We start from the raw sequence: 12,559 nt of genomic DNA, 5'->3' as shown, positions 1-12,559 counted from the left end.
ACATGGCTCTGTTTCATTTCTCAGTGGCCACCCGTGGATGCCAGGGTACCAGCGTAACCCGTCTGCTCCTCTGGGGGAGCCTAAGCGTGGTACTCAAGAGACAGGAGGACAGTGTGACGGGAGATGTCTTTGGAGACACTTGGTTGTGATCATCTTGGTCCTCTGAAGGGTCCAGACTTGGCGTCCTGGCATCTGTCTGAGCTATGGAAACAAGACTTGGGTTCAGAGGCCCAGAATCCTCAGAGAGCATGCTTTCTACCCCAAGGGACTCCCCTGCTATTAATGTCACTTGAGAGGAAGTGACTCACTGGGACATAACAAGGATCACATAATTCCTTATTCATTAACAATGGACAGAGCGCTCACTGCCCTCCAGCACGGGGAGATGAAGGCTGAGCTCCTGGGGGGTCAGCACAGCCTGGAGGCCTGGGGGCCCCTGCGGATCTCTAGGCTCAGGGACACCCACACAGTGGCTCAGGGTACAGGGGTGTTCAGGGGCTCTGGCCACAGAGTGGGCTGTTCACGCTGTGGTGGGATTCAGCAGAGCCACCGCCCTGCCGATGGCCATCCCGCACCTGCCTTAGACATAACCGTGCCCTGAGTGAAGGTTAGGCCACCCTGTGGGTGGCCTGCCACTTGGTCTCAGTGAGGTCTCCTGGGCAGGGTGGGACAGCACAAGTGTGTCACTGTGTTCACATCTCAGCCAATGTGGAAGCCAGAGGCCATACTGTCCTCATACCTTTCCTGTTTTTGTCTTTTAAATCGAGATAGCGTTGCATCTGCCAATTGAGACACCAGGGGAAGGATAAAGGGGACTGTGACCAAACAGGGGCCCAAGTTTGCCTTGGTGACTGTCTGCCCTGTAAACCAGGAACACCAGGTCATCCCAGGGACTTGAGGAGTTCGCTCTCTTACACATGTGATTCTCTTGCAGAAGAAAAGCAGGCTTGCACCCCTGTCTGGGAACCAGGGGAAACACCCTCCAAATGCCCTCATTTGCTCTTCTACAGGTGCCTCCGTGTGAGGAGGTTTGGGTGCAGGGCAGCTCAGCTGTCTCAAGGGGCCGGCAACACCTGTGTAGGTGGCAGGCCTCTGGGCTCCCTCTGTCCCCCCTCTGTCCCCACCGCCCCTACTCATCACCCACCCAGGCTCTAGTGCGTGTTCCTTTGGGGACGGGGTCCTGCTTACTAACTAGGGGCACTGTGGGGTTCTGTACCCCATTGCCACGCCCCTGGCCTCTTATGGGGTTGGGTGGCCATCTCAGAACCAGACACTGCAGGGTGTGAAGCTCCGCTGGTTTTCGGGGTGTACTTCAGAGGCGTGGAGCAGAGCGTGGCCCTCTGATTACCAGCTGGGCTTCTCCTCACTGGAAACCACGGTCTTCCTCTCAAGTCCCTCCATCAGGGGTGTGAGGCCCTATCCTGGACATGCTGGACTGTCCCTGGTCTAGTGGGGTCCTTAGTGTAGGGTGATGCCATGTCACACCCGTGGCCACAGGACAAGGGCGCTGAGGGGACTGCTGTGATAGCCACATGAGGTCACAGAGGCTGGGCAGGATGTGAGTGGCTGCTCTGGGACACCAGTGTAGGGGGCCTGAGAAGAGCAACCCTCGGGCCTGTGCTGGGTCCCAGGACTTGGAGCACGTCCTGGGAGCCCAGGGTCACTGAGGATTGGAGAGGGTGAAGTCTTGACTCCCTCCAAACCTTACTGTTGCCGAAGAACAGCTGCCTGACCCCAGTCCTCATCGGCTGGGTTGGGAGGGGCCTGGGCCGTTGGGAGCCCTCAGGAACACATTCATGCCTTCCTCTGGGGAGGAGGGCCTGGGCTAGACAGCATGGGAGTGGCTGTCACAGGGCCAGCTCCGCCTCCTGTCTTGCCTTTCCCACACACAGCAGGTGGCCCTTCCACTTTCCACCAGGCGTAGGGGTCCTTACCAGAGAAGCCACCTGACCTTGGACTTCCTGGTCTCCAGAACTGTGAGTCAAAGCAAATCTCTCTTCTTTATAAGATACCTGGACTCAGGTGTTCTACTGCAGCAATGAACTAAGACACCCAGTTGCAGCAGGCTGGTCAGGTCTGCTAGAGCCTCCCTTTCTTATCCTCTCTCCAAACCTCATAGAGAACTCCTGGCCACTGAGCAGGGGAGACTCGCCCGCTCCTGAGCGCTCAGAGTAGATAGAATGTTCCAGGAGCAGGCATCCCCTTTCCTCAGGTCCTGTCTTGGTTTCCAGGCAGTGTTGCTGACCCACGTCTAGAGGACCCGTGTCTTCAAGGTTCTGGGAAGCTCACTGTGGGGTGTGCGGAGGAGCTTAGTGTGAGAGATGCCCACGGGTGCTGGTGTGACATGACCCAGGTGAGACCCAACTTATGAAGGGATGTAGTGGCCGGTGTCAGCCTGGGGGTCAGCATTTGTGGTAAGTCATGTTGGTCCTTCTCCACTGACCTACACTGCCTCAGCATGTGATGTGACCCTGGGACTCCACGTCACCCAGGACTTTCACACACTCATGCACCTGGGGGTATGTAGGTATGGGGGCAGGCTTTTAAGGACAGACATCTGAGGTAGGTGACGGCGGAGGGCGGAGTGGCTACGCGTCTGTCACTGGTAAGTGCTGGGTGCACAGTCTCCCATGAAGTTTTATTATTCCTGAATGACAGCATTGGTATTAATTAAAAAGGTCCACAGATAAAATGCATTTTGGGGAGTAGTTTTGGCTTCATTATTTATTAAACTTGGCAGACATTAAGTTAGTATTTTCATTTTGATATATCCCCTCGGGTATGCACCACAAACTAAAATATAATCTAAATATAAAGCACTCTGGTGCTGTATGCCATCTCTGTACCTCACAACACACCAGACACTGCGGCGTCTTACGAAGTCCACTCTAAATATGAGGGCGACTCCCAAAGCCGGGACGGGGATCTCGGCATCTGCTCCTAGTTCCACGGAGCTTCCTGTCACTCACACCTTCCCGTGCTGGTCTCTAAGAGCAAGAGCACTTGGTGTCTAGGTAGCACCATTTGCAATAACTCGAAGGGCTGGGCAGCCTTGAACACCCACTCTCTTGACGACTGTGAGAGAAGCTGACTCAGAATGAGTGGCCCTGAAACTCACAGTCAGGACGGAGCCCAGGCAAGGGCAGGAAGGAACCTGAGCCACGCTGGCTGGCCGGTGATCGGAGGATGCACGCTCCCCTGGCTGCACACCCAGGGGCACTCAGCACCTGGCACGGGCAACTCCTGCTGCACCCTCTGAAGAGCCAGCCGCTGCAGCGCCAAGCTTGGCCTCTCTGAGTTTGTCTTTAAAGATGGCAGAGATGCCAGAGTGGGGCTCCCTCTGCTCCACCCAGCAATGGGCATGGGATTGGGGTCCCCCATGAGGAGGAAACTGTGCAACAAATAGGCACTGTCTCTGTGGCTCATGTGGCAATTAACACACCACCCGCACCCTGCACCCGCTGTTCCTGTCTGTCCAGCGACAGGTCTGCTTCTGTCACATCCCGACCGACCCGTCCACGGCGAGGGTGACGAAGAAGCGGCTTGCCACCGGCACCAGCATGGGACAAGTCTCCTCTCTCAGAGTGAAAATGCTGATGTACAAATGGTTTAAATTACTTAGAAATTTTAATCACAGACATTTTCCCACTCAACATTCCCACACACGTAGACTCTCCTTTTTTGCACAAACGCTGTATAAGCCGTCTGGCTAAACCTCAAAGCTCTCCTGTGTACACATCCACACCCTCTTCATTAACACCTGGGGTCTCCAGGGCGGTCCCAGACCAGCTCTCCAGCCCAGAAAATGCAGAGAGGAAAACTGTCTCAAGGAGGCTGGGGGCAGCCGTGGTAAAGGGCAGGAGTGGGAACTGGACAGCTGCTTCTTCTAAGCTCAACTCAGAAACACAACAACACTGAGGAGGGCAAAGGCCAGAGGACCTTGCTCTCTGCCCACAGCTCTCCCAATGTGCCAGCCTGAAGCCAGGCCGTCTGCAGACCCCGAGGGCAATCGGGATCTGGCTGGCTGGAGTTCAAAGCAGAGACTTCAAACCAGCTGGTCACCACTCAGGGCTGGAGGGAGGGAGGGCAGAGGGAACGGCCTCAGGCTTTCAAGTGCATCAGAAGAATCAATGTCTTTCCTTTTTTGTAAAGAAAATCTGTAAATGATAAGAAATCCTGGCTTAGAAAAATATAACCTTCTAAAAACTTCTATCTGAGGACGTTCCACTGCAGAAGAGTCAAAAGGGTGGCGAGAGTGGCAAGCAGCAGCGGCCAGGCTGCAGCTCCAGGTGCCCGGCCGTAAGGGTGACCGCGACTGTCCTCGGGCGAATCCTCTGCTCGGGGCGAGGAGGAGGCACACTGCACCAGGGGCATCTGGTAGGAGGTGGCCCTCTTCTCCGGCCTGTCAGGACTGGACCCGTCGCTGGGCCTCTGGCCGTTGAAGAGCAGGTAGCGCCCCCGGGCATCCTGCTCCATCTTGAAGATCTCGTACTCTGTGTGAGGTAGCTTGATGCCCAGGGCCACGCAGCCGTTGGTGTGCGTCACGTCCTGCTGGATGCCCACCTGCCAGGACCCCTCGGCCCCACACTCGTTCCCGTTGAAGACGTTGAGGAGCGAGGCTGTGGCCGCATCCATGGGGGTGACCTTCATGTGATTCACTGTGGAGGAGAGAGGAGAGTTTGTAACTCCAAGGGACAATACATGGCGGGAGGAGTAGGCGCTCACCCAGCAAATGCTGGGGACACTCCATCCCAACCAAGCCTCAGCTCCCTCCCCGGCCAGCTGGCAGGGCAGTCCTGAAGCACTCTCAGGGGGAAAGAGTCCCCATGTCATCTGAGTGGGAGTCACAGGGAAGACAACCACCCAGGCCACCCAGGCTTCCACGTCCCAAGACGGGGCGGGGGAGCCGGGTCTGACTGAAAGTAGACTCTTCCCTATTCCCCAAAGGACCAGCACTGACACCGTCTTAGGCAAGACCAGCCTCCTAGGGAGGCTCCTTATTAAGGATGCGGGGACTGCAGGTCACACAACTGCTACACAGCTGTACATGGGAGGCTTAAGCAACTTCGGATCTGGGAATCTTGGGGGTCCTGGAGCCAACTCCCTGTGGATCCTGAAGAGTGACTGCACCCGGCAGGGGTGGCCAGGAAATAGACCACCCTCAGGCGCAAATGCAAAGCCCAGTCTGTGGCAGAGCAGGCTTCTGGGTTTAGCATCAGCCTGTGTGGGAGACTTCTGAGCTGTCTGTTTGGGAGGCAAGAATATTCAAGAAAAGCTGGAATTTTGTTTTGATGAAAAAGTGTTGTGATGTCTAAAAGCGTCAGATGTCTGTATTAGCCTCAGCATCTCATGAACTAACAGCAGGCCCCTAAGTCGGGCATCTAAAGTGAGTGAGCAGGAAGGGAAGGCACAGAAACCCCAACCAGCGGCGAGGCTCTGCCGGCTGCCTCAGGGAGCAGCTCCTGTTGGGGACACAGGGGTTGAGGGGACTGTAGGGAGGGGTGATTTCTCTCAGCCGGCCCACCGCCTCCTGTGTTGGGGGAGCGAACCTTTCTCTCTAGCAGGGCCCAGGTGGGCAGAACATGTTAGCCAACAGCTCTAGGACCCACAGGGAGGCCCTCCCAGGTGGCCGTGCCTCTTAACTACAAGACAGAGCTGACACTGGATATTCAAAGAGGTTCAAACTTAAATCCTGAGACCTCCTTGTTAGGTGACAGTACCCGGCCTGAACTCCCCAGTACTGATCCCCCCGCCTTCCCCAGGATGACGTTTCACATGCAGGGCCAGCTTAGCTGGGAGATGACAACTTTGAGCAGCCGAGGGTCACTAACAGTCACTCCTTGTTGCCCACTCAGCATATAAGTAAGCACAAGGCTCTCAGGGGGACAGTTCAGGATGGCCACAAGGTGTGTGGCAAAAAGAAAACGCAGATTGAGTCTTACTGGCAGTGACAGCCTCTTGGGCCACACCCACAACTGCCAACCTGGTGGCACCTCTGCCACTCTGGAGCCCACAGGACCAGACCCAGCACCCGGCCCTGCTGCGAGCAGGAGGGGCTCGGGGTGTTTGAAGGTGGCCTTCTGATTTGTCCCCAGCATCCCCAGCACGAGAGGCCCCACTGAAGCCTGGTGACAGCACAGGCAGCCGCCTACCTTTGAACACGAACTCGGTGCCGCCCAGGACCCTGGAGGAGAGCACACCGCGGCTGTAGCGGCCCCGGGCGTAGATGGTGAAGGTGGGGTGCTTGCACACGGGGTCCGAGTAGTGGTAGTAGTGTCCCTCCCAGGTGTGGTTGTTGTCGTGGAAGATGAAGTGGCGGGTGAGGAAGAGGACCTCGGGGCGCACCTCGCAGCGCTGGCTCACCCACTCCCCGTGCAGTCCGATGGTCAGCTCGGCCTTGGGGGGAAGGATGGGAGGGTGGTGCTCGTCCGACCGGTAGATGATCCGACAGGCGATGCAGGTGTGGTCATGGTTCTGCGGGCAAGAAACCAACGGGTCTCAGAGACCACTGAGCCCCCACGCTGGGTCCCTGTCACTTATCACGCGAACTCCCCATGGGCCCCTGGAGCGGGGCTGTGGTGCCCGAGGAGAGGTGCGGGTGTGCTGGACGAGGGTGTGTACAAACGCCCGGTGGACAGACCTGCCTAATGGCCCAGCTGTGACAGGGGCTCTCTTTAGGCTCCTAGCAGGTTTCCAGACCACAAAGGATGGCCACAATCACAAACCCACAACCCACAAGTGCTGGCGGGTGTGCGGCAACCGGAACCCTTGCATCCTGCCGGTGGAAACAGCGCAGAGTCCTTCAGAACAGTGAGGCGGCCACTCAGATTGGCCAACGGCTACCAAGCGAGAGCAGCGCCCTGGACGCGGACTGGTACACCCAAGGGACCCTGGACGCAGACTCGGATGCTGAAGGGCCCTGGACGCGGACTGGTACCCTTGAGGCTCCCGGGATGCAGACTCAAACGCCCGAGGAGCCCTGGACACAGCATCGGACGCCGAGAGGCCCTAGATGAGGATTCGGATGCCTGCGGGGACTTGAACGCAGACTCAGATGCTGAGGGGCCCTGGACAAGGACTCAGATGCTTGAGGCACCCTGGATGCAAACTGGTATACCTGCGTTCACAGCATCATTCACAGGAACAAAAGGTGTGCACCAATGCCCCATCCACAAATGGACATTAACCAAGTCGGGCCTCTATTCACACTGAATATCGCTGACACCTGCTAGCACATGGATGGACTTGAGGACATGAGCCAAGGGAAAGGACGAGCCTGGAGCCGTGAAACTCAGAGGCAGGAGTGGATGGTGGCCATCAGGCCTGGGGAGGACAGGTAGGTGTGGGGTCTGCTGGGCGGTTTCCAGTCAGCAAGATGAAGGGAGCCCGGGCTGGGAGTGGACAGGGCTGCACATCATGGGTGTAAGGAATCCCCCTACCTGCACCCTTCAAACCGTCAAGAGGGTGTGGACATCAGGAGAGCGGGTATGGCCCAAGTCCCAGGGCACCTCCGAGCCAGGGCTGGGGACGCTGCTGTTCTGGAGAGGGTGGGCAAGGGTAGGGGTTCCCAGCTGTCCCCTCTACATTCCCACCCAGCAGCTCTCTGGGCTCAGGAGTGGGGACTCTGCATTCCTCAGGTGAGCTGAGCTGCAGGTTGGGAGTGTTCCTTGCTAATGCACTGTGGCCCACGATGACCATATTCACAGGCAAAGTCCTTGCTGCACCCTGGGCCTGGGTGCTTTGTTGCCGTGGCCTCCTCGAGGGTTCTGAGGACACAAGGGAGAACTCACACTGCTATGCAGCCTGAGCTCAGCAGGGAGCTGCCCTCAGCAGTCCACGGTGAGACACAGTGAGACGCCAGGTATGGCCCACCAGGGCAGTTCAGGCCAGGGGCCAGCCACAGCTTCATGGCTATGGCCTCGGAAAAGCCTCTCACTTGTTAAACCTCCTCCTTCGTGCATTATGGTCACTTGCATAACTGCCAGAAAGAAGGACTTTCAGGCCAAGGTGGTTCTCACACAGGACACCTGCTTGGGGGTGAAGCCCAGGTAAGCGGCCTGCTCCCCATTCTGGGCCACTTTCAGATGCCCGTAAGGTGAATAAAGACACTGAGTTAAGAGAGCAGCGCCAGGGAGGAGCTCTGCCCTTACGCATTCCCCTAGTCAATTACTATTGGCTGCAAGTTCTGAAATGTTCACCTTCAAAGACAGGTTCTGACATTTAAAGTCCAGAATGGAAGGTTAACGAAATGCCTGTCATGCCCAGCGGGGGTCCTGCACTTCCATCAGGGCTGGGACACCTCGGTGCCCTGCAAAGTCCTCACCAACTGCCTGTTGTCCTGGCTCCCAGGCCCTCACTGGCCAGAGAAACCCAGCCCAGAACTTGTACTCAGCTCACTAAGATCTCACAGGACAGGGGGGATCCTCTCCTGGTTCTGTTCACAGAGACATTTAGGGTGTACAGGGACCAGCATCTGGCCAGGTATCACCCGTGGGGGCTGCCACATTCTGGAAAGAGGAGCCACATTCAGTGGGAGCAAGAAGGGCGGGGCCCCTGAGTTTAAGTCCTCCACAAGGGCCACAGGCCCTCCTCCCTTCTGGAGCTCACAGCCAGCAGGAATGCGTGCTAGCCTCTGTCCCTGCAGTCCTCAGGGGCTGCCTGGGCTTTGTCCTTCACCCGGCCACCCCAGCCACTCCCCACAACTTGGTCTTCCGTCTGTGATTCAGAAGTTTAAAACATCAACTGTGCCTACTTCGTTTCTGGCCATTCTGGAAGATGGGCATCTCAATCCATGGAAAGATTTGGTTTTCCCGTCAAATACCAGTGTCAACTGAGGGAAGGCTCAGAAGGCCGCCTGGACAGGGAAGAAGGGATCTGAGCTCTGCAAGCAATGCTGCTAGTGGTGAGGTTAAGGCCTCTGGTTCTGTCAGGAGAAGGTCCAGGAGAGGGGTGGTGGACACAGCTGTGACCCAGGCTGCCCAGAACAGCACCACGCCTGAGTGCTGTACTTGGTGCTTTAGAAGATCTCTGCTTTAAGAGCAACAGGCAGGGGTCCTGAGCTCCAGATGAGAACCTGGCTGGCCAGCGGTCATCTCAAGAGGATGCTAGTCATGGATGGTGCTTCTGTTGGTGGCAGAGAAAAGCCACCAGCCCTGGCTTCCACCAGTTGGGTCTGGGAGTTCAGGGTAGTGCACAGGGACTAGGACCTGGCTGGTATGTGCTGGTCTCCCTAAATTCCTTTTGCTCCTTTTGTTTCACTGTAGTAAAAAAATGCCTAATCAGTGGCACTGAGTGTGCTCACACTGATGGGCAGCCCTGGCCACCTCCCTCTCTAGAGCTCTGCACCTTCCCCAGTTGAAGCTCTGGGCCACTGAACACTGCCTGTGCCCAGCCCACAGCCCTACCCACTCATCTCTCTGAATCTGACTACTCTGGGTATCTCTTATGAATGCGATCACACAGACACACAGATTTTTTTGGGGGGGTGGGGGGTGGGGACTGGCTTGTTTCGCTAGCACAATATCCTCCAAATTCATCCAGGTTATTGCCTGTGTCACAATTTCCTTCCTTTTTAAGGCTGAATAATGTTCCACTGAGGTATAGAGTAGGGGTGAGGGAGGGAGAGAGGGAGGGAGAAGGGGAGAAGGGGGAGGGAGAGGTGGGAAGAGAGGGGGAGAGGGAGAGAAAGGGGAGAGAGAGAGGGGGAGGGGGAGGGAGAGAAGGGGGAAAGGGAGGGAGGAGAGAGGGAGGGTTAGGGAGAGAGGAGAGGGAGAGGGGAGAGAGAGAGGGAGAGGTGGGGAGAGGGAGGGAGGGTTAGGGAGAGAGAAGGAGAGAGGGAGAGAGGGAGAGGGGGGAGAGGGAGACAAGAGAAAGGGGGAGAGGAGAGGGGGAGGAAGGCTGGGAGGGAGAGAAAGAGGAGAGGAAGGGGAGAGAGAGAGAAGGAGGGGAGAGAGGTGGGGAGAGGGAGAGAGGGGAGGGAGCGGGAACAAGTCTTGTTGTCCCTTTGTCTGCTGACCAACAGCCACTCAGCTCCAGCCATTGGCTGCAGATGCGGCCAGAAGGCGGGGCCACTGAGCACTGAGTGCTGGCCTTTTGGCCTTCGACCTTCTTGCGTTTGCCCCCAGAAGCAGCACAGTTGGGCCTCCGGTCACAGGGCTGTGTTTTTGAGGAAACTCTCGTTGTGAGCTAAGAGCCACCCTGAGGGGTGACTTGTGCCCCGGGTTGGTTCTAATTCCTGGTGCCCCGAGAAGCGGAGCAGCTTCTCATGGGCCTCTTGGCCACTTGTACATCCTCTTTGAAGAAGGTCAAGTCCACCACTTATTTTTAAGCTTCTTGGTTTTGGGGAGGGTTTGGCTGACAGCCAAAGATGTCAGAGACGACGGGCTCCTTGGGCCTGTTGGTGGGTACTGTCAGCCAGGGCCCAGGTATGGCTGATCGCTGGCTTAAATAAAAATTAAAGAGACCTGCAGGACAATCCCCGGGAAGCAGACGTGAGGCGGACACCTGTGTCTTCATACTGTACCTTCCTTAAACAGCAGCCTCTCGTGATTGGCAGGTGGAAACAGAACGGCCTGTGGAGTGTCGATCGAACGGCTCTGCCTGTGAAATGTCATCTGCTTCATGAAATGACTCTCTGGTTTTGATCCATGCTGTGACACGATTCTCAGTGGGAAGTGTCCTTTCCCAGGTTCACTGAGCTGGCCTCTACAGGATCCCATTCCCCTGGATGCTAGACAGGGCCATTTAGCGGAATATTTGAAGATTAAAAGCAGAGGGTCAGAACGTGCTTCCTAGTTGCTATTCTTTCGCCTGCTATAAAAAGCTTTGATGCAGGGGCTGTGGGTGAAGCTCAGTGGTAGGGCACTGGCCTAGCATGCTCAGGTCCTGGGTTTGATGCCCAGCATTGCAGAAAAGGCAGGGGAGTTTCATTTGAAGCGGGGAGGGAGAAGGAAAAAGATCCCTATGTAAGAAATCTCTAAAAGGAGAAATCAAGCTTATTCTAAAAACAAAACCCATACCTTCCACCCTCTAGGTGAATGCTGTTGTCAGGCAGGGTGGAATCTGCCTCTTCTGCTGGCCTGATCCTGCCTACTCCCTGGTCACATGAATGCACTTTGCAGTGAGGACCCTGGATCCAGGGGGCTCCAATGCATGCTGTCTTTAAGAGTCCCAGGCTCCCACAGAGACCAGGGGACATCTTCCAGCCAAGGCAACAAGGCACAGGGAAAAGAAGGGATCAGATAAGCCAAAAGCCTTGGGATGCCCATTGGGTCTTGGAAGTGGCTGAGTCCCACCTCCTGCCCTGTGCTGCCTCTCAGGCTGGGGTCCTTCAAAGAACAGAAGTCCCTCCCAAGGCTCCAGCCCTGAAAAGGCCTCCAGGGCGAGGACGGGTGGGGACTCTCCTGGCTCTCTCCGGTTTCCTGCCAACACCTATTCTCCATCAACAACCTCTGCTCCTGGATCCACTCATCTCCGTCATCTCCCCAGAATGGAGGAACTGGCTCGAGATGATCCTGTTGTGAGCAGATGGACCACAGAAGCAAGCTGGACACAACCTGTCTCCAGAAGCAGCATCTCTGGACTAAAAGCTGTGTTCCAGGGGAAGGGGGGACAGGTGATGGGAACTTCCTCTCCCAGGGTTTTGTTCCATAGACAAAAATACCTTCCTGTTTCTCAGAAAGAAGCCGCAGAGGCCGAGGGCCTGTGTCTACGGCTCTGTCTTCAGCTGCAGTTTGTCACGTTGGGTGGCCTTTCTGCTGTTGATGACCCTTTGTGTGCGTCCTTCTAGGGTCTTCTCCATTGTACTGGAGTTCTCATATCTCCTGGGATGTGGGCAGAACGATGGCCACACAGACCTGGACACAGGGAGGGCTCCCTGCCTGACTGGTGGAGAGAGAACTGTGGGGCGGCACTCATTCCCGTAGGAGCTGACCCCCATGGAGGGCATTTTCCAGATCTGGGGTTCTAGGAGCCCTGGACCTGGGCTACTTCAAGCACCGGAAGGGATCAGGACGGTTCTGCTTTCAGAAGGAGAGGGAGGTAAGAGCTGGGCCAAGAGGGTCGTGTCCCTGTGACTGTGACTTTAAGTGCAGGCTGCTGGGCTGGCTGTCCACGTGCCATAAACATTAGTGCCTTTGAAATTAAAACCCTGGTCCCCAGGGGGAGGAAAGGCCTCCAGAGGTGAGTAGGGCACAAGGTGGAGCCACACCTGTAGAGCTGGTGCCTTCAGAAAGAGGGGCTGGAAAAGGCACCTGCACCCTGCAGAGGCCCGCCAGCACCCAGCCACGCTGCCACCCTGTTCAGACGTCAGCCTCCAGAGCCAAGAGATGGGACTCTGTGTGGTTGCCAACCCTCCAACCTGGGCACTGCTTGGCACCTCCTGCAGGGGGTGGCATTGACGCAGGGAGCAGGTCACCCCCTAGGAGGCGGGCCTATGCTCTAGGGAACTCAGAGAGAGTCATGGGGACCCTGCAAAGCAACCCACAGCCTCTTACAGGCATCTAGGAAGGGGCCTGGGCCAGGCGGACAAGGAGAGGAGGGTGAAGTCAGATTGTCGCCT

General features: G+C 56.7%; 1 protein-coding gene across 1 annotated transcript in view; it reads right to left on the bottom strand.

Moving 5' to 3' along the window:
* Positions 1 to 3,608: 3,608 nt before the first annotated feature.
* APCDD1 (APC down-regulated 1) overlaps positions 3,609 to 12,559 on the bottom strand; it is a 39,482-nt gene continuing 30,531 nt past the window's right edge. The window contains exons 4-5 of the mRNA XM_081263435.1: positions 6,153 to 6,474; positions 3,609 to 4,658 (exon numbers count right to left, since the gene is read on the bottom strand). Of these exons, the coding sequence (XP_081119561.1) occupies positions 4,210 to 4,658; positions 6,153 to 6,474 (771 nt within the window). The 3' untranslated portion in view covers positions 3,609 to 4,209. The remainder of the gene's footprint in view (positions 4,659 to 6,152; positions 6,475 to 12,559) is intronic.

Source organism: Spermophilus citellus (genome assembly GCF_964194105.1).
Source record: "Spermophilus citellus genome assembly, chromosome: 12".
NCBI lineage: Eukaryota > Metazoa > Chordata > Mammalia > Rodentia > Sciuridae > Spermophilus > Spermophilus citellus.
Note: the sequence above shows the minus strand (reverse complement) of the source record. Positions and strands in the feature narration are given on the sequence as shown.